Source organism: Somniosus microcephalus, chromosome 6, assembly GCF_052327205.1.
Source record: "Somniosus microcephalus isolate GS21.2 chromosome 6, FLI_Smic_1.0, whole genome shotgun sequence".
Classification (NCBI taxonomy): Eukaryota; Metazoa; Chordata; class Chondrichthyes; order Squaliformes; family Somniosidae; genus Somniosus; species Somniosus microcephalus.
In genome coordinates this window covers 142,262,958-142,286,557 of record NC_140992.1, presented here as the reverse complement: position 1 = coordinate 142,286,557, position 23,600 = coordinate 142,262,958, and the positions used below count along the sequence as shown (strand labels likewise).

General features: G+C 49.1%; 1 protein-coding gene across 1 annotated transcript in view; it reads right to left on the bottom strand.

Annotated features, from left to right (window-relative positions):
* LOC147116110 (solute carrier organic anion transporter family member 2A1-like) overlaps nt 1–23,600 on the bottom strand; it is a 380,850-nt gene that overhangs the window by 225,741 nt on the left and 131,509 nt on the right. Inside the window, exon 3 of the mRNA XM_085990861.1 lies at nt 19,267–19,429. Within this exon, the coding sequence (XP_085846987.1) occupies nt 19,267–19,429 (163 nt within the window). The remainder of the gene's footprint in view (nt 1–19,266; nt 19,430–23,600) is intronic.

Genomic DNA, 23,600 nt, shown 5'->3' with positions numbered 1-23,600 from the left:
CAGGTAGGTTCGAATCTGCTCGTCGCCAATGTTAGATCCATGTATCTTGATGTTGTGTCCTTCAATAATTAGACAGCAAGACTGCAGGGAACGATTCAACAGGTGTTTACTGAATGAGGGTTACTCTAGAACTAACTGTACAGATCACTACTCAGGGCTTATATACAGGTGTGGTCACTGCCGGTACTACAGTATACAGGAGCTGTAAAAAGTAGTTCTCCCTTTAAAGGTACATACACTGCACCATGCAACCCAACTGACAGTGGCGATGTCTGCAGATTTTAAAGGGACACACACATCATTCAGGTAAGTTTGAATTTAAGGGATTGGACTGGGTTTTTTTGAATTTATTGAAGTGGTGGCTTGCTGCAATAGATGTGAAAAGTGTTTTTAAGTGTGTAGGGAATGCTGCTGGATGCTTACAAGGGCTCAGATGGTAAATGAAGGCCTTTGAGAAGACAGAACATGCCGCAAATACTCAGCAGGTCATGCAACATCCGTGGAGAGAAAAACAGAGTTCACATCTCAGGTCGACATGCTGCCTGACCAACTGAGTATTTCCCGCATTTTATGCTGCCATTTCACATTTACAGCACCCGCTTGCAGCAGGAAGAGGAAGACGCAGAAGAAGAAGACGCAGAAGAGGAAGATGCTGAAGAGGAGGAATCAGACTGAAGGATACATCCCAGACAGCCCCTTTGTGGCCGGGATATCTGGGATGGAATCATCCACCTGCGGTCCCACTGGCTGTGCAGGCTGCCTCTTCTTGTTGACCCATTGGCTGGGCAGGCTGCATTTCTTGGATGTGTGAAATAAGGAAGGCACAAGGGTGGAGTTGTGGTGACAGGAGGGCGGGAAAGCAAGAGGTGCATGCCAGAAGGAGGATAACGTACGAGGATACCCGCATCTTGTATCCTTTCAGTCCCACCGCTGGCCCGGGGCTCAGCCATGTCCCTGCCAAGAATGGCCTGCACCGTCTCCTCCAAGGGAGTGAAGTGAGGCTAGGAATGGGAGGTGAGCCTCGTCTTTGGCGCAGATTGTTGGTAGGTGAGTGATTGGGGGTTGTGCATTGAGCAGTGTGTGAGGCTAGTGGTGCAGTTGGTAGGAGACAGCTTTTGAAGATGCATTCACTGAACTTGACCATATCTGAGGTCATGAATCTTCATTGGGCACTGGAGCCAGTTGGTGGAGGCGTGATGTACTCCCACATTCTTCAATCTGGGGGGCCTCTTGGCCCCTATGGGTAGAGGGCCGCTCTTGTAGTGTTGACCCCCTGCACAAAGCTGGAGTGCTGCGTGTGAGACCCTCGGTGCCCCTTCCCTGGCTTGTTGAGCCATTTGTGTTAGTGCTGAGGCAGTTTTCCCAGTTGTTGAGGTTAGGAAGGTAATTCAGCTTTAACAGCTGAATATGCAGATTTGGAACTTCTTTTAATATTGAATATTTCTTAAGACAGAAAAAGCTGAAAAATGTATTGATTCACTGCATTTTATTTTGTATTGCCTCAGTGTGCATGGCCCCTTTAATTCTCATGCCTCTTCATTGCCCACAATTCCAGCAACGCCCCCAGGATGGCGTTACACCAAGGGTGAGCGCTGCGCCACCTATCTCCACGTCCCCCAGACAAATTTCACTCGCTTAGCGTTGCCGCCATTTCCAGCGGCCATTAACTGCAGTAGCCGGTGACACCGGCCACTTTGCTGGCGAACCCAAATTTTTCCCCCACTGACTTTAAATGAAAGAAAGAACTTGCATTTCAGGAATTGCATACAGCGTCGTTCACGCGTGCTGTGGAACACAGACATAGAATAGGACAAAGGTTGAGTGGTAAGTGTGGGAACCCAAAATCCCTGCTCCCCTCACTTCAGCTCTAAACCAGACACTGACTCACTGACTCACTGACTCACTGACTCTCTCACTCACTGACTCACTGACTGACTCACTCACTGACTGATTTACTGACTGACTGACTCTCTCACTCACAGACTCACTGACTGACTGACAGATTCACTCACTCACTGATTCACTGACTGACTGACTCACTGACTGACTTACTGACTGACTCAATCACTGACAGACTCACTCACTCACTGACTCACTTACTGACTGAATCACTGACTGACTTACTGACTGACAGACTCACTCACTCACTGACTCACTTACTGACTGACTCACTGACTGACTCACTGACTGACTCAATCACTGACAGACTCACTCACTCACTGACTCACTTACTGACTGACTCACTGACTGACTTACTGACTGACTCAATCACTGACAGACTCACTCACTGACTCACACACTGACTCACTGACACACTCACTCACCGCCTCACTCATTCACTGACTCACTCATTGACTCACTGACTGACTCACTGACTCACTCACCCACTCACTGACTCACTCACAGACTCACTGACTCACTGACTGACTCACTGACTCACTCACCCACTCACTGACTCACTCACTGACTCACTCACTCACTGACTCACTCACTGACTCACTCACTGACTCACTCACTCACTGACTCACTCACTCACTGACTCACTCACTGACTCATTCACTAACTCACTCACTCACTGACTAACTCACTGATTCACTGACTCACTGACTCATTCACTGACTCAACGATTCACTCACTGACTCACTCACTGACTCACTCACTGACAAAATCATTGACTCACTCACTGACTCACTGACTCACTGACTCACTCACTGGCTCACTCACTGACTCACTCACTCACTGACTCACTCACTCACTGACTGACTCACTCTTTCACTGACTCACTCAATGACTCACTCACTAACAGACTCACTCACTCACTCACTCACTGACTCACTCATTCACTGACTCACTGACTGACTGACTCACTCACTCACTGACAGACTCACTCACTCAATGACTCACTGACTGACAGACTGACTCACTCACTCACTCACTGATGGACTCACTCACTCAATTACTCACTGACTGACTGTCTCACTCACTCACTCACTGACGCAGACTCACTGACTCATTCACTGACTCACTGCCTCACTCACTGACTGAATGAGTCAATCACTGACTCACTGACTGACTGACTCACTCACTCACTGACACACTCACTCACTCGCTGACGCACTCACTCACTGACTCACTCAGTCACTGACTCACTCACTGACTCACTCACTCACTGGCTTACTCACTGACTCACTCACTCACTCACTGACTCACTCATTCACTGACACACATTCACTCACTGACGCACTCACTCACTGGCACACACTCACTCACTCGCTCACTCACCCACTGACTCACTCATTCACTGACTCACTGACTCATTCACTGACTCACTCACTCACTCACTCACTCTCTGACTCACTCACTCACTGACAGACTCACTCACTTGCTCACTCACTCACTGACTCACACACTCACTCACTGACTCACTCACTGACTCACTCACTGACTCACTCATTGATTCACTCACTGACTCATTCACTGACTCACTCACTGACTCACTCTGACTGACTCACTGACTGACTCACTGACTCACTCACTGACTCACTCACTGACTCACTCACTGACTCATTCACTGACTGATTGACTGACTCACTCACTCACTGACTAACTCACTGAATCACTGACTCACTGACTCATTCACTCAATCACTGACTCACTCACCAACTCACTGACTCACTCACTGACTTACTCACTGACTCATGGATTCACTGACTCACTGACTCATTCACTGACTCACTCACTCACTCATTGACACACTGATTGACTGACTGACTCACTCACTGACAGACTCACTGACTCACTCACTGACTCACTCACTGACTCACTCACAGACTCACTGACGCACTCACTCACTGACTCACTCAGTCACTGACTCGCTGACTCACTCACTGACTCTTTCACTGACTCACTCACACTGACTCACTCATTCACTGACTCACTCACTGACTCACTCACTGACTCACTCACACACTGGCTTACTCACTGACTCACTTGTTCACTCACTGACTGACTGAATGACTCACTCACTCACTCACTGATTCACTCACTGACTCACTCACTGACTCACTCACTGACTCACTGACTGACTGACTGACTCACTCACTCACTGAATTACTGACTCACTGACTCATTCACTGACTCACTGACTCACTCACTGACTGACTCACTGACTCACTCACTGACTCACTCACTAACTCATGGATTCACTGATTGACTGACTCACTCACTGACAGGCTCACTGACTCACTGACTCACTCAGTCACTGACTCGCTGACTCACTCACTGACTCTCTCACTGATTCACTCACACTGACCCACTCATTCACTGACTCACTCACTCACTCACTGACTCACTCGCTCACTGGCATACTCACTGACTCACTCACTGACTCACTCACTCACTGACTAACTCACTGAATCACTGATTCACTCACTGACTCACTCACTCACTCACTGACTCACTCACTGACTCACTCACTAACTCATGGATTCACTGATTGACTGACTCACTCACTGACAGACTCACTGGCTCACTCACTGACTCACTCAGTCACTGACTCGCTGACTCACTCACTGACTCTATCACTGACTCACTCACACTGACTCACTCATTCACTGACTCACTCACTGTCTCACTGACTCACTCACTGACTCACTCACTCACTGGCATACTCACTGACTCACTTGTTCACACACTTACTCACTCACTCACTCACTCACTGGCATACTCACTGACTCACCTGTTCACTCACTGACTGACTGACTCACTCACTCACTGACTCACTCACTGACACTCACGCACTCACTCAATCACTGACGCACTCACTCACTCACTGACTCACTTACTGACAGACTCACTGACTCACTCACTGACTCACTCACTCACTGGCTTACTCACTGACACACCCACTGACTCACTCACTGACACATTGACTCACTCACTGACTCACTCACTCACTCACTGACAGACTCACTCACTCACTCGCTCACTCACTCACTGACACTCATTCACTGACTCACTGACTCACTCACTGACTCACTCACTGACTCACTCATTGACTTACTGACTCACTCACTCACTGACGCACTGACTCACTCACTCACTGACTCACTCACTGACACTCACGCACTCACTCAATCACTGACGCACTCACTCACTCACTGACTCACTTACTGACAGACTCACTGACTCACTCACTGACTCACTCACTCACTGGCTTACTCACTGACACACCCACTGACTCACTCACTGACACATTGACTCACTCACTGACTCACTCACTGACTCACTCATTGACTTACTGACTGACTCACTCACTCACTGACTCACTGACTCACTCACTCACTGACTCACTCACTGATACACTCAGTCACTGACTCGCTGACTCACTCACTGACTCACTCACTGACTCACTCACACTGACTCACTCATTCACTGACTCACTCACTCACTGACTCACTCACTCACTCACTGACTCACTCACTCACTCTCTCGTTCACTGACTGACTGACTCACTCACTGACAGACTCACTCACTCACTGACTCACTGACTCACTCACTCACTGACACACTCAGTCACTGACTCGCTGACTCACACACTGACTCACTCACACTGACTCACTCATTCACTGACTTACTCACTGACTCACTCACTCACTCACTGACTCACTCACTCACTGACACACACTCACTCACTCACTCACTGACAGACTCACTCACTCACTCGCTCACTCACTCACTGACACTCATTCACTGACTCACTGACTGACTGACTGACTCAGTCACTCACTGACTCACTCACTCACTGACTCACTCGCTCATTGAGTGACTCACTCACTCAGTGACAGACTCACTCACTCAATGACTGACTCACTGACTCACTGACTCACCAACTGACTCACTGACTCAATCACTCACTCACTGACTCATTGACTCACTCACTCACTAACTCATGGATTCACTGATTGACTGACTCACTCACTGACAGGCTCACTGACTCACTGACTGACTCACTGACTCACTCAGTCACTGACTCGCTGACTCACTCACTGACTCTCTCACTGACTCACTCACACTGACCCACTCATTCACTGACTCACTCACTCACTCACTGACTCACTCACTGACTCACTCGCTCACTGGCATACTCACTGACTCACTCACTGACTCACTCACTCACTGACTAACTCACTGAATCACTGATTCACTCACTGACTCACTCACTCACTCACTGACTCACTCACTAACTCATGGATTCACTGATTGACTGACTCACTCAGTCACTGACTCGCTGACTCACTGACTGACTCTATCACTGACTCACTCACACTGACTCACTCATTCACTGACTCACTCACTGACTCACTGACTCACTCACTGACTCACTCACTCACTGGCATACTCACTGACTCACTTGTTCACACACTGACTCACTCACTCACTCACTCACTGGCATACTCACTGACTCACCTGTTCACTCACTGACTGACTCACTCACTCACTCACTCACTCACTCACTGACACTCACGCACTCACTCAATCACTGACGCACTCACTCACTGACTCACTTACTGACAGACTCACTGACTCACTCACTGACTCACTCACTCACTGGCTTACTCACTGACACACCCACTGACTCACTCACTGACACATTGACTCACTCACTGACTCACTCACTGTCTCACTGACTCACTGACTCACTCACTCATTCACTAACTCACTGACTAACTGACTCACTCAATCATTCACTGACAGACTGACTCACACACTCACTCACTGACTCACTCACTGACTCACTCACTCACTGACTCACTCACTGACTCACTCACTGACTCACTCACTGACTGACTCACTCACTTACTCGCTCACTGACTGACACTCACTCACTGACAGACTCACTCACTCAATGACTCACTGACTGACTGACTGACTCACTCACTCACTGACTCACTGACTCAGACTAACTGACCAATTCACTGACTCATTCACTGACTCACTCACTGACTCACTCACTGACTCACTGATGCACTCACTCAGTGACTCACTCAGTCACTGACTCGCTGACTGACTCACTGACTCTCACTGACACACTCACACTGACTCACTCATTTACTGACTCACTCACTGACTCACTCACTCACTGACTCACTCACTGACAGGCTCACTCACTGACAGACTCACTCACTCACTCGCTCACTCATTCACTGACTCACTCAATGACTCACTCACTGACTCACTCACTGACTCACTCACTCACTGACTCACTCACTTACTCACTCACTGACACATTGACTCACTCACTGACTCACTCACTGTCTCACTGACCCACTGACTCACTCACTCATTCACTAACTCACTGACTAACTGACTCACTCAATCATTCACTGACAGACTGACTCACACACTCACTCACTGACTCACTGACTCACTCACTGACTCACTGACTCACTGACTCACTCACTGACTGACTCACTCACTGACTGACTCACTCACTCACTTACTCGCTCACTGACTGACACTCACTCACTGACAGTCTCACTCACTCAATGACTCACTGACTGACTGACTGACTCACTCACTCACTGACTCACTGACTCAGACTCACTGACTCATTCACTGACTCATTCACTGACTCACTCACTGACTCACTCACTGACTCACTGATGCACTCATTCACTGGCTCACTCAGTCACTGACTCGCTGACGGACTCAGTGACTCTCACTGACTCACTCACACTGACTCACTCATTCACTGACTCACTCACTGACTCACTCACTCACTCAGTGACTCACTCACTGACTCACTCACTCACTGGCTTACTCACTAACTCACTGACTCACTCACTGACTCACTCTCTGATTCACTCATTCACTGATTCACTCACTCACTGACTCACTCTCTGATTCACTCACTCACTGATTCACTCACTTACTGACTCACTCTCTGATTCACGCATTCACTGACTCACTCTCTGATTCACTCACTCACTGACTCACTCACTGATTCACTCACTCACTGATTCACTCACTCACTGACTCACTCTCTGATTCACTCACTCACTGATTCACTCACTCACTCTCTGATTCACTCACTCACTGACTCACTCTCCGATTCACTCACTCTCTGATTCACTCACTCACTGATTCACTCACTCACTGACTCACTCTCTGATTCACTCACTCACTGACTCACTCACTGACTCACTCACGCACTGATTCACTCACTCACTGACTCACTCTCTGATTCACTGACTCACTGACTCACTCACTGATTCACTCACTCACTGACTCACTCTCTGATTCACTCACTCACTGATTCACTCACTCACTCTCTGATTCACTCACTCACTGACTCACTCTCTGATTCACTCACTCACTGACTCACTCTCTGATTCACTCACTCACTGATTCACTCACTCACTGACTCACTCTCTGATTCACTCACTGACTCACTCACTGACTCACTCACTCATTGATTCACTTACTCACTGATTCACTCACTGATTCACTCACTGATTCACTCACTCTCTGACTCACAGACTCGCTCACTCATTCACTCACTCTGACTCACTGACTCACTCTCTGATTCACTCACTCACTGATTCACTCACTCATTCACTCACTCACTGACTCACTCACTGACTCACTCACTCATTCACTCACTCACTGACTCACTCTCTGACTCACTCACTCACTGACTCACTCACTGACTCACTCTCCGACTCACTCACTCATTCACTCACTCACTGACAGACTCACTCACTCACTCGCTCACTCACTCACTGACACTCATTCACTGACTCACTGACTCACTCACTGACTCACTCACTGACTCACTCATTGACTTACTGACTGACTCACTCACTCACTGACTCACTGACTCACTCACTCACTGACTCACTCACTGACACACTCAGTCACTGACTCGCTGACTCACTCACTGACTCACTCACTGACTCACTCACACTGACTCACTCATTCACTGACTCACTCACTCACTGACTCACTCACTCACTCACTGACTCACTCACTCACTCTCTCGTTCACTGACTGACTGACTCACTCACTGACAGACTCACTCACTCACTGACTCACTCACTCACTCACTCACTGACACACTCAGTCACTGACTCGCTGACTCACACACTGACTCACTCACACTGACTCACTCATTCACTGACTTACTCACTGACTCACTCACTCACTCACTGACTCACTCACTCACTGACACACACTCACTCACTCACTGACTCACTCACTCACTGACAGACTCACTCACTCACTCGCTCACTCACTCACTGACACTCATTCACTGACTCACTGACTGACTGACTGACTCAGTCACTCACTGACTCACTCACTCACTGACTCACTCGCTCATTGAGTGACTCACTCACTCAGTGACAGACTCACTCACTCAATGACTGACTCACTGACTCACTGACTCACCAACTGACTCACTGACTCAATCACTCACTCACTGACTCATTGACTCACTCACTAACTCATGGATTCACTGATTGACTGACTCACTCACTGACAGGCTCACTGACTCACTGACTGACTCACTGACTCACTCAGTCACTGACTCGCTGACTCACTCACTGACTCTCTCACTGACTCACTCACACTGACCCACTCATTCACTGACTCACTCACTCACTCACTGACTCACTCACTGACTCACTCGCTCACTGGCATACTCACTGACTCACTCACTGACTCACTCACTCACTGACTAACTCACTGAATCACTGATTCACTCACTGACTCACTCACTCACTCACTGACTCACTCACTAACTCATGGATTCACTGATTGACTGACTCACTCAGTCACTGACTCGCTGACTCACTCACTGACTCTATCACTGACTCACTCACACTGACTCACTCATTCACTGACTCACTCACTGACTCACTGACTCACTCACTGACTCACTCACTCACTGGCATACTCACTGACTCACTTGTTCACACACTGACTCACTCACTCACTCACTCACTGGCATACTCACTGACTCACCTGTTCACTGACTGACTGACTCACTCACTCACTCACTGACTCACTCACTGACACTCACGCACTCACTCAATCACTGACGCACTCACTCACTGACTCACTTACTGACAGACTCACTGACTCACTCACTGACTCACTCACTCACTGGCTTACTCACTGACACACCCACTGACTCACTCACTGACACATTGACTCACTCACTGACTCACTCACTGTCTCACTGACTCACTGACTCACTCACTCATTCACTAACGCACTGACTAACTGACTCACTCAATCATTCACTGACAGACTGACTCACACACTCACTCACTGACTCACTCACTGACTCACTCACTCACTGACTCACTCACTGACTCACTCACTGACTCACTCACTGACTGACTGACTGACTGACTCACTCACTTACTCGCTCACTGACTGACACTCACTCACTGACAGACTCACTCACTCAATGACTCACTGACTGACTGACTGACTCACTCACTCACTGACTCACTGACTCAGACTAACTGACCAATTCACTGACTCATTCACTGACTTACTCACTGACTCACTCACTCACTCACTGACTCACTCACTCACTGACACACACTCACTCACTCACTGACTCACTCACTCACTGACAGACTCACTCACTCACTCGCTCACTCACTCACTGACACTCATTCACTGACTCACTGACTGACTGACTGACTCAGTCACTCACTGACTCACTCACTCACTGACTCACTCGCTCATTGAGTGACTCACTCACTCAGTGACAGACTCACTCACTCAATGACTGACTCACTGACTCACTGACTCACCAACTGACTCACTGACTCAATCACTCACTCACTGACTCATTGACTCACTCACTAACTCATGGATTCACTGATTGACTGACTCACTCACTGACAGGCTCACTGACTCACTGACTGACTCACTGACTCACTCAGTCACTGACTCGCTGACTCACTCACTGACTCTCTCACTGACTCACTCACACTGACCCACTCATTCACTGACTCACTCACTCACTCACTGACTCACTCACTGACTCACTCGCTCACTGGCATACTCACTGACTCACTCACTGACTCACTCACTCACTGACTAACTCACTGAATCACTGATTCACTCACTGACTCACTCACTCACTCACTGACTCACTCACTAACTCATGGATTCACTGATTGACTGACTCACTCAGTCACTGACTCGCTGACTCACTCACTGACTCTATCACTGACTCACTCACACTGACTCACTCATTCACTGACTCACTCACTGACTCACTGACTCACTCACTGACTCACTCACTCACTGGCATACTCACTGACTCACTTGTTCACACACTGACTCACTCACTCACTCACTCACTGGCATACTCACTGACTCACCTGTTCACTCACTGACTGACTCACTCACTCACTCACTGACTCACTCACTGACACTCACGCACTCACTCAATCACTGACGCACTCACTCACTGACTCACTTACTGACAGACTCACTGACTCACTCACTGACTCACTCACTCACTGGCTTACTCACTGACACACCCACTGACTCACTCACTGACACATTGACTCACTCACTGACTCACTCACTGTCTCACTGACTCACTGACTCACTCACTCATTCACTAACGCACTGACTAACTGACTCACTCAATCATTCACTGACAGACTGACTCACACACTCACTCACTGACTCACTCACTGACTCACTCACTCACTGACTCACTCACTGACTCACTCACTGACTCACTCACTGACTGACTGACTGACTGACTCACTCACTTACTCGCTCACTGACTGACACTCACTCACTGACAGACTCACTCACTCAATGACTCACTGACTGACTGACTGACTCACTCACTCACTGACTCACTGACTCAGACTAACTGACCAATTCACTGACTCATTCACTGACTCACTCACTGAATCACTCACTGACTCACTGATGCACTCACTCAGTGACTCACTCAGTCACTGACTCGCTGACTGACTCACTGACTCTCACTGACACACTCACACTGACTCACTCATTTACTGACTCACTCACTGACTCACTCACTCACTGACTCACTCACTGACAGGCTCACTCACTGACAGACTCACTCACTCACTCGCTCACTCATTCACTGACTCACTCAATGACTCACTCACTGACTCACTCACTGACTCACTCACTCACTGACTCACTCACTGACTCACTCACTGACACATTGACTCACTCACTGACTCACTCACTGTCTCACTGACCCACTGACTCACTCACTCATTCACTAACTCACTGACTAACTGACTCACTCAATCATTCACTGACAGACTGACTCACACACTCACTCACTGACTCACTGACTCACTCACTGACTCACTGACTCACTCACTGACTGACTCACTCACTGACTGACTCACTCACTCACTTACTCGCTCACTGACTGACACTCACTCACTGACAGTCTCACTCACTCAATGACTCACTGACTGACTGACTGACTCACTCACTCACTCACTCACTGACTCAGACTCACTGACTCATTCACTGACTCATTCACTGACTCACTCACTGACTCACTCACTGACTCACTGATGCACTCATTCACTGACTCACTCAGTCACTGACTCGCTGACGGACTCAGTGACTCTCACTGACTCACTCACACTGACTCACTCATTCACTGACTCACTCACTCACTCACTCAGTGACTCACTCACTGACTCACTCACTCACTGGCTTACTCACTGACTCACTGACTCACTCACTGACTCACTCACTCACTCACTGACAGACTCACTCACTCACTCGCTCACTCACTCACTGACACTCATTCACTGACTCACTGACTCACTCACTGACTCACTCACTGACTCACTCATTGACTTACTGACTGACTCACTCACTCACTGACTCACTGACTCACTGACTCACTGACTCACTCACTGACACACTCAGTCACTGACTCGCTGACTCACTCACTGACTCACTCACTGACTCACTCACACTGACTCACTCATTCACTGACTCACTCACTCACTGACTCACTCACTCACTCACTGACTCACTCACTCACTCTCTCGTTCACTGACTGACTGACTCACTCACTGACAGACTCACTCACTCACTGACTCACTGACTCACTGACTCACTCACTGACACACTCAGTCACTGACTCGCTGACTCACTCACTGACTCACTGACTCACTCACACTGACTCACTCATTCACTGACTTACTCACTGACTCACTCACTCACTCACTGACTCACTCACTCACTGACACTCACTCACTCACTCACTGACTCACTCACTCACTGACAGACTCACTCACTCACTCGCTCACTCACTCACTGACACTCATTCACTGACTCACTGACTGACTGACTGACTCAGTCACTCACTGACTCACTCACTCACTGACTCACTCGCTCATTGAGTGACTCACTCACTCAGTGACAGACTCACTCACTCAATGACTGACTCACTGACTCAGACTCACCAACTGACTGACTGACTCAATCACTCACTCACTGACTCATTGACTCACTCACTGACTCACTCACTGACACATTGACTCACTCACTGATTCATTGACTCACTCACTGTCTCACTGACTCACTCACTCACTCACTCATTCACTAACTCACTGACTAACTGACTCACTCAATCATTCACTGACAGACTGACTCACACACTCACTCACTCACTCACTCACTCACTGACTCACTCACTGACTCACTCTCTGATTCACTCATTCACTGATTCACTCACTCACTGACTCACTCTCTGATTCACTCACTCACTGATTCACTCACTCACTGACTCACTCTCTGATTCACTCATTCACTGACTCACTCTCTGATTCACTCACTCACTGACTCACTCACTGATTCACTCACTCACTGATTCACTCACTCACTGACTCACTCTCTGATTCACTCACTCACTGATTCACTCACTCACTCTCTGATTCACTCACTCACTGACTCACTCTCCGATTCACTCACTCTCTGATTCACTCACTCACTGATTCACTCACTCACTGACTCACTCTCTGATTCACTCACTCACTGACTCACTCACTGACTCACTCACGCACTGATTCACTCACTCACTGACTCACTCTCTGATTCACTGACTCACTGACTCACTCACTGATTCACTCACTCACTGACTCACTCTCTGATTCACTCACTCACTGATTCACTCACTCACTCTCTGATTCACTCACTCACTGACTCACTCTCCGATTCACTCACTCTCTCATTCACTCACTCACTGATTCACTCACTCACTGACTCACTCTCTGATTCACTCACTCACTGACTCACTCTCTGATTCACTCACTCACTGATTCACTCACTCACTGACTCACTCCCTGATTCACTCACTGACTCACTCACTGACTCACTCACTCATTGATTCACTTACTCACTGATTCACTCACTGATTCACTCACTGATTCACTCACTCTCTGACTCACTGACTCGCTCACTCATTCACTCACTCTCTGACTCACTGACTCACTCTCTGATTCACTCACTCACTGATTCACTCACTCATTCACTCACTCACTGACTCACTCACTGACTCACTCACTCATTCACTCACTCACTGACTCACTCTCTGACTCACTCACTCACTGACTCACTCACTGACTCACTCTCCGACTCACTCACTCACTGACTCACTCACTCATTCACTCACTGACTCACTCACTCATTCACTCACTCAGACTCACTCATTCACTCGCTCACTGACTCACTCACTCACTCATTCACTCACTTACTGACTCACTCTCTGACTCACTCACTCACTGACTCACTCACTGACACACTGACTCACTCACTCATTCACTCACTGACTCACTCTCTGATTCACTCACTCACTGATTCACTCACTCACACACCCACTCTCTGACTCACTCACTCACTGACTCACTGTCTGACTCACTGACCCGCTCACTCATTCACTCACTCACTGACTCACTCTCTGATTCACTCACTCACTGATTCACTCACTCATTCACTCACTCACTGACTCACTCACTGACCCACTCACTCATTCACTCACTCACTGACTCACTCTCTGACTCAATGACTCACTCACTCATTCACTCACTCACTGGCTCACTCATTCACTCACTCACTGACTCATTCTCTGATTCACTCACTCACTGACTCACTCTCTGACTTACTCACTCACTGGCTCACTGACTCATTCACTCACTCACTGACTCACTCACTCATTCACTCACTCACTGATTCACTCACTCATTCACTCACTCACTGACTCACTCATTCACTCACTCACTGATTCACTCACTCACGATTCACTCACTGATTCATTCACTCACTGACTCACTCACTGACTCACTCACTGACTCATTCACTCACTCACTGACTCACTCACTCATTCACTCACTGACTCACTCTCTGATTCACTCACTCACTGATTCACTCACTCACACACTCACTCTCTGACTCACTCACTCACTGAGTCACCCTCTGACTCACTGACTCGCTCACTCATTCACTCACTCACTGACTCACTCACTGACTGACTCACTCACTCACTCACTGACTCACTCTCTGACTGACTGACTCACTCACTCACTCATTCATTCACTCACTGACTCACTCACTCATTCACTCACTCACTGACTCACTCTGTGATTCACTCACTCACTGACTCACTCAATGACTCACTCTCTGACTTACTCACTCACTGGCTCACTCTCTGATTCACTCACTCACAGATTCACTCACTCACTCTCTGATTCACTCACTCACTGACTCACTCTCTGATTCACTCACTCTCTGATTCACTCACTCACTGATTCACTCACTCACTGACTCACTCTCTGATTCACTCACTGACTCACTCACTGACTGACTCACTCACTGATTCACTCACTCACTGATTCACTCACTCACTGACTCACTCACTCACTGACTCACTCACTGACTCACTCACTGACTCATTCACTCACTCACTGACTCACTCTCTGACTCACTCACTCACTGACTCACTCTCTGACTCACTGACTCACTCACTCATTCACTCACTGACTCACTCTCTGATTCACTCACTCACTGATTCACTCACTCACACGCTCACTCTCTGACTCACTCACTCACTGACTCACTCTCTGACTCACTGACTCGCTCACTCACTGACTCACTCTCTGATTCACTCGCTCACTGATTCACTCACTCATTCACTCACTCACTGACTCACTCATTCACTCGCTCACTGACTCACTCACTGACTCATTCACTCACTTACTGACTCACTCTCTGACTCACTCACTCACTGACTCACTCACTGACACACTGACTCACTCACTCATTCACTCACTGACTCACTCTCTGATTCACTCACTCACTGACTCATTCACTCACTTACTGACTCACTCTCTGACTCACTCACTCACTGACTCACTCACTGACACACTGACTCACTCACTCATTCACTCACTGACCCACTCTCTGATTCACTCACTCACTGATTCACTCACTCACACACTCACTCTCTGACTCACTCACTCACTGACTCACTGTCTGACTCACTGACCCGCTCACTCATTCACTCACTCACTGACTCACTCTCTGATTCACTCACTCACTGATTCACTCACTCATTCACTCACTCACTGACTCACTCACTGACCCACTCACTCATTCACTCACTCACTGACTCACTCTCCGACTCAATGACTCACTCACTCATTCACTCACTCACTGGCTCACTCATTCACTCACTCACTGACTCATTCTCTGATTCACTCACTCACTGACTCACTCTCTGACTTACTCACTCACTGGCTCACTGACTCATTCACTCACTCACTGACCCACTCACTCATTCACTCACTCACTGATTCACTCACTCATTCACTCACTCACTGACTCACTCATTCACTCACTCACTGACTCACTCACTCACGATTCACTCACTGATTCATTCACTCACTGACTCACTCACTGACTCACTCACTGACTCATTCACTCACTCAGACTCACTCACTGACTCACTCTCTCACTCACTGACTCACTCACTCATTCACTCACTGACTCACTCTCTGATTCACTCACTCACTGATTCACTCACTCACACACTCACTCTCTGACTCACTCACTCACTGACTCACTGACTCGCTCACTCATTCACTCACTCACTGACTCACTCACTGACTGACTCACTCACTGACTCACTCTCTGACTGACACTCACTCACTCACTCACTCATTCACTCACTCACTGACTCACTCACTCATTCACTCACTCACTGACTCACTCTGTGATTCACTCACTCACTGACTCACTCACTGACTCACTCTCTGACTTACTCACTCACTGACTCACTCTCTGATTCACTCACTCACAGATTCACTCACTCACTCTCTGATTCACTGACTCACTGACTCACTCTCTGATTCACTCACTCTCTGATTCACTCACTCACTGATTCACTCACTCACTGACTCACTCTCTGATTCACTCGCTCACTGATTCACTCACTCATTCACTCACTCACTGACTCACTCACTGACTCACTCTCTGACTTACTCACTCACTGACTCACTCACTCATTCACTGACTCACTGACTCACTCACTCATTCACTCACTCACTGATTCACTCACTCATTCACTCACTCACTCACTCACTCATTCACTCACTGACTGACTCACTGGGGGGAATTTTAACCTAAAAGTTCAGGTGGGTTCGAAGCGTGGGGTTAGTTAAATTGTTGAAAATCAGAATCCCAATCTGAACTGGAGTCCAACCCGCACACTTCCGCCCCCCCTCCCCCCCGCCAATGATCCACGCACCACCCCACCACCGCACCCCCCCTCCCCCATGTTCCTGCCACTCGGCCCCCAGTGATCCTCGCAGCTGGCCCCTTATCTTCTGCCGGCCACCACCTAATTTGCCTTGCACCTCCTCCCCCCTCCCCCCCAGATCCTTAGCTACCTGCCCCCCGTGCTCCTTTAGCTGACCACAGAACCCCCGCGATCCCTCCCTCCCTCCTCTGTGCGGTCTAGTGCCACAGGCCTACCCGTCCGCAGCCAGCCAGTCTCTCAATCTGGCTGGCTGTGGGTGGGAGACAGAGGCCTCGCACGTAAATCAGGCTTTGATGTGTTAAAGTTGGCTGGGCCTGCGGGAAACCTGTTCTCCCAGGTTTCCTGATCGCCACGGAGCCCACCCCCCCCACCCCCAACCCACCTTCCCCATTAAAAGCTAGCCCATTGACTCACTCACTCACTCCTCACTCATTTATTCACTGTGCTGGACCTGACCTGGGAGTGCTGGACCTGACCTGGGAGTACTGGACCTGAGCTGGGAGTGCTGGATCTGAGCTGGGAGTGCTAGACCAGACCTGGGAGTGCTGGACCTGACCTGGGAATGCTGTACCTGAGCTGGGAGTACTGGACCTGAGCTGGGAGTGTGGGACCTGAGCTGGGAGTGCTGGACATGACCTGGGAATGCTGTACCTGAGCTGGGAGTACTGGACCTGAGCTGGGAGTGTGGGACCTGAGCTGGGAGTGCTGGACCTGACCTGGGAATGTTGGACATGACCTGGGAATGCTGGACCTGAGCTGGGAGTGCTGGACATGACCTAGGAGTGTTGGACCTGAGCTGGGAGTGCTGGAATTGACCTGGAAGTGCTGGACATGTCCTGGGAGTGCTGGACATGACCTGGGAATGCTGGACATGACCTGGGAGTGCTGGACCTGAGCTGGGCGTGCTGGAGATGACCTGGGAGTGCTGGAGATGATCTGTGTATGTGGACATGACCTGGGAATGCTGGACATGACCTGGGAGTGCTGGACCTGAGCTGGGAGTGCTGGAGATGACCTGGGAGTGCTGGAGATGATCTGTGTGTGTGGACATGACCTGGGAGTGCTGGACATGACCTGGGAGTGCTGGAGATGACCTGGGAGTGCTGAAGATGATCTGTGTGTCTGGACATGACCTGGGAGTGCTGGAGATGATCTGGGAGTGCTGGAGATGATTTGGGTGTGCTGGACATGAGACGTGGGGACTTGATAGTGGCAATGCCGGACAGTCGAAGTATTTTGTTCCCTATCACTGATGTGACTCACCTTAATGCAAAGCACAGAAAATCACCTTCCAATTCAAAAAGCCAGCGAGATTTTAATGATCTATATTTCCACTGACTGTCTCTATTACATTTACAGATGGGTAAGAAATAGCAAAACCAATCTACATTGTGTTGCCTTACCGATTATGACCTTGGAGTACTCGTAAGGCTCAGAAATGAAATGGGGCAAGGTGAGCAGGAAGGCTCCAACACTGAGGAGAAGGCCACCCATTCCAATCAGCCGTGGTCGGTGAACTCGACTTCCAAAATAACTGACAAAAATAATCAGCACTGAGTTCCCAATCTGAAAGAAATTGTAACAGAAGATGTTATTTGTACAAGGCACACGTCAAGATTGAATGGTGAAAGGACATTATTGAATAAATAAAGGCTGTGTTCATTGTATTACAGTAGATGTCATGCCATGTGACCCTGGACATCAGAACCCAGAGTGATAATCTGGTCTGCTGTACATCTTGTTGACGTGGATTCTACTGTAACCACATGCAAAGAGTAAAATGACATTCATATCGTTAATAGAAGTGCAGGCCCTTGTATCAGACTGACTTGATGATCAGACATAACCTCTGAATCCACTTAAATCCCCTTTCATTGGATATTACCATCCTCTGTTGCCATATTTATCCACCATAGTTATTGAAAACCTAATGTTTGAACAACTATGGGATGATCTACAAGGAATAGCAGAGAATTAGTCTGGTTCTTTGAGCGTTGTACGGGAGCGCTGTCCAGGAAAGTTGTCCGGGAGCGCTGTCCGGGAGCGCTGTCCAGGAACGCTGTCCAGGAGCGCTGTCCAGGAACACTGTTGGGGAGCTGTGTCCAGGAGCGCTGTCCAGGAACGCTGTCTTGCAGAGCTGTCCGGGAGCGCTGTCTGGGAGCGCTGTCCAGGAACACTGTCGGGGAGCACTGTCCGGGAGCGCTGTCCGGGAGCGCTGTCCAGGAACGCTGTCCAGGAATGCTGTCGGGGAGCGCTGTCCGGGAGCGCTGTCCAGGAACGCTGTCGGGGAGCGCTGTCTGGGAACGCTGTCTGGGAGTGCTGACCGGGATTGCTGTCTGGGCGTGCTGTCTGGGAGCGCTGTCTGGGAGCGCTGTCGGGGAATGCTGTCGGGGAACACTGTCGGGGAGCGCTGTCTGGGAGTGCTGACCGGGATTGCTGTCTGGGCGTGCTGTCTGCGAATGCTGTCGGGGAACGCTGTCTGGGAACGCTGTCTGGGAACGCTGACTGGGATTGCTGTCTGGGAGTGCTGTCTGGGAGCGCTGTCGGGGAGTGCTGTCCAGGAACGCTGTCTGGGAGTGCTGAGTGGGAGCGCTGTCGGGGAGCGCTGTCTGGGAGCGCTGTCGGGGAATGCTGTCCGGGAGCGCTCTCCGGGAGCACTGTCCAGGAACGCTGTCTGGGAGCGCTGTCCAGGAACGCTGTCTGGGAACGCTGTCTGGGAGCGCTGTCCAGGAACGCTGTCTGGGAACGCTGTCTGGGAGCGCTGTCAGGGAACGCTGTCTGGGAGCGCTGTCTGGGAACGCTGTTGGGGAACGCTGTCTGGGAACGCTGTCTGGGAGCGCTGTCGGGGAATGCTGTCTGGGAACGCTGTCGGGTAACGCTGTCTGGGAACGCTGTCTGGGAGCGCTGTCGGGGAATGCTGTCTGGGAACGCTGTCTGGGAGTGCTGTCGGGGAACGCTGTCTGGGAGCACTGTCGGGGAACGCTGTCTGGGAGCGCTGTCGGGGAACGCTGTCTGGGAGCACTGTCGGGGAACGCTGTCTGGGAGCGCTGTCGGGGAACGCTGTCTGGGAGCGCTGTCGGGGAACGCTGTCGGGGAACGCTGTCTGGGAATGCTGTCGGGGAGCGCTGTCGGGGAGCGCTGTCTGGGAGCGCTGTCTGGGAGTGCTGTCTGGGAGCGCTGTCTGGGAGTGCTGTCTGGGAGCGCTGTCTGGGAGTGCTGTCTGGGAGCGCTGTCTGGGAGTGCTGTCTGGGAGCGCGGTCGGGGAACGCTGTCGGGGAGCGCTGTCTCGGAGCAATTAGAGTCGAGCACGCTCGGGGCCCAGGATCTGAGCACCCAAACTTGCTCTCTGGCCTAATTTAAATAATGGAGGTGCCACAAGGACACATTTGGGGTCACTTACAAGCTCAGTGTCACTTACACACTTTCAGCCGAAGCCATAAATAGAAGAGGAAAGCTGGGCACACCCTGGGCTATAAACACACCAGCACCGTTAAAGGGGCAGCAAGGGCAGTTAAAGCCCACGGGACAGATAGAAGGAGGCTTTTTTTGCAGTTAATGGGACAGGATTATTATCTGGATGGTGTCTGATGAAGAACTGAGAGCTTATTAAGTTTTTTAATTAATGTACATGAGCCAGAAGCTGTAATTTGCATGCTGGTGTTTTTACATTTAATGAATGAACCTGTCCGCTGTGAATGACTTCATGCTGCTGTCCCATGGCTGGGATTGCAGTCATTCCCCAAACAGTAGTCTAGACACCCCCACACTCTGCCTTGGAGGGAACAGGTAAAACGGTAGCACCTTTGTGCCAAGAAGTGGATGGAAGGACACAGAAGTTACAGCACGGAAACAGGCCATTCAGCCCAACCAGATCATGTTGGCTGTTTACCCTCCACACCAGCTAATAGTTCTAATGACGTTTACCCGCCCTGCTCCCTCCCATATCCCTTTAACCCCTTTCTTTCATCCACCTGTCCAATCCTAATCTTGGATGTTGACAGTTTCTGCCTCAACCAGTAACCCCGGAAGTGAATTCCACAGCCTCACAACTTTCTGTGTGAAGAGGTTTCTCCTGCCCTCTGTTCGAAATCTCTCACATTTAACCTTGTATCTATTGCCCTTCATTCTAGACCCCTCAACTACCGGAAACAGTCTGCTTCTATCTACCCAGTCCCATCCTTTCCTAATTTTAAACACGTCGATCATATCTCCCCGTAATCTGCTTTGTTCTAACTTAAAAACACCCAATTGTTGAAATCTTTCTTGTATCTGTATTTCCTCCAACCAGGCAGCATTGTGTTGAACCCTCTCTAAAGCCTTAATATCCTTCCCATAATGGGGAGCCCAATACTGCACAGTTGTCTAACTGTGGTCGTAGTAAGGCTCCTTCAGACATGGTGGTGTCATGTCTGCCGGGATGCTTTGAATGAGTTTGCAAGATCTGGTGCTAAACGCCTGGCGCACAAGACAACTAATCTACCCGCCTCATCTGCCTTTCAAAGTGATAAGTGCAGACATATCTGTGCATCCAGAAATGGGCTCATCTCCCATCAGCGCACCCACAACAACTGAGACTCGTCCGTGCACTTGACAGCAGACTCCATCATAAAGGTTTTATATTGGCTCATTACCTCTGGGCTTTTATATTCTATAGCATGAGATAAAACTGAACCCTATTAGCTTTTCTCACAGCCTTACCAACCTGAGGTGATGCTTTAATGTCCTCTGAATCTGTACCCCCAAATCTCTCTGCTCTTCCACAGCCCCGAGCCGACTTCCATTTAGAGTATCATTAACTGCTGTTATTTTTTGAAGCAAATTACATCAGCTCACACTTACTGACATTGAATTCCAACTGCCACTTTTTAGCCAATTCCTCCATCTAATCAATATCCCTTGGTAGATTCCTTTGGTCTTCTAAAGAATTAACTATACCTCCTATTTTAGTATCACCTTAAAATTTAGACACCTCTCCCTCTAGACCTACATCCAAATCATTGATATAAAGTGGCCCCTGAGCTGAACCCTGTGGGACACAGCTACCCACTTGAAACTACTCTGAAAAACTGCCCTTACAAATTCACTTCCCATCAGGTCCAACAGGAACTGAGATAAGACTGTCCCAATTCACTTCCCATCAGCTCCAACAGGAACTGAGAAAAGACTGTTCCAATTCACTTCTCATCAAGTTCAACAGGAACTGAGATAAGACTGTCCCAATTCACTTCCCATCAGCTCCAACAGGAACTGAGAAAAGACTGTTCCAATTCACTTCTCATCAAGTCCAACAGGAACTGAGATAAGACTGTCCCAATTCACTTCACAGCAGGTCCAATAGGAACTGAGATAAGACTGTCCAAATTCACTTCTCATCAGGTCCAACAGGAACTGAGATAAGACTGTCCCAATTCACTTCCCATCAGGTCCAACAGGAACTGAGATAAGACTGCCCCAATTCACTTCACATCAGGTCCAATAGGAACTCAGATAAGACTATCCCAATTCACTTCCCATCAGGTCCAACAGGAACTGAGATAAGACTGTCCAAATTCACTTCACATCAAGTCCAACAGGAACTGAGATAAGACTGTCCAAATTCACTTCACATCAAGTCCAACAGGAACTGAGATAAGACTGTCCAAATTCACTTCACATCAAGTCCAACAGGAACTGAGATAAGACTGTCCAAATTCACTTCTCATCAGGTCCAATAGGAACTGAGATAAGACTGTCCAAA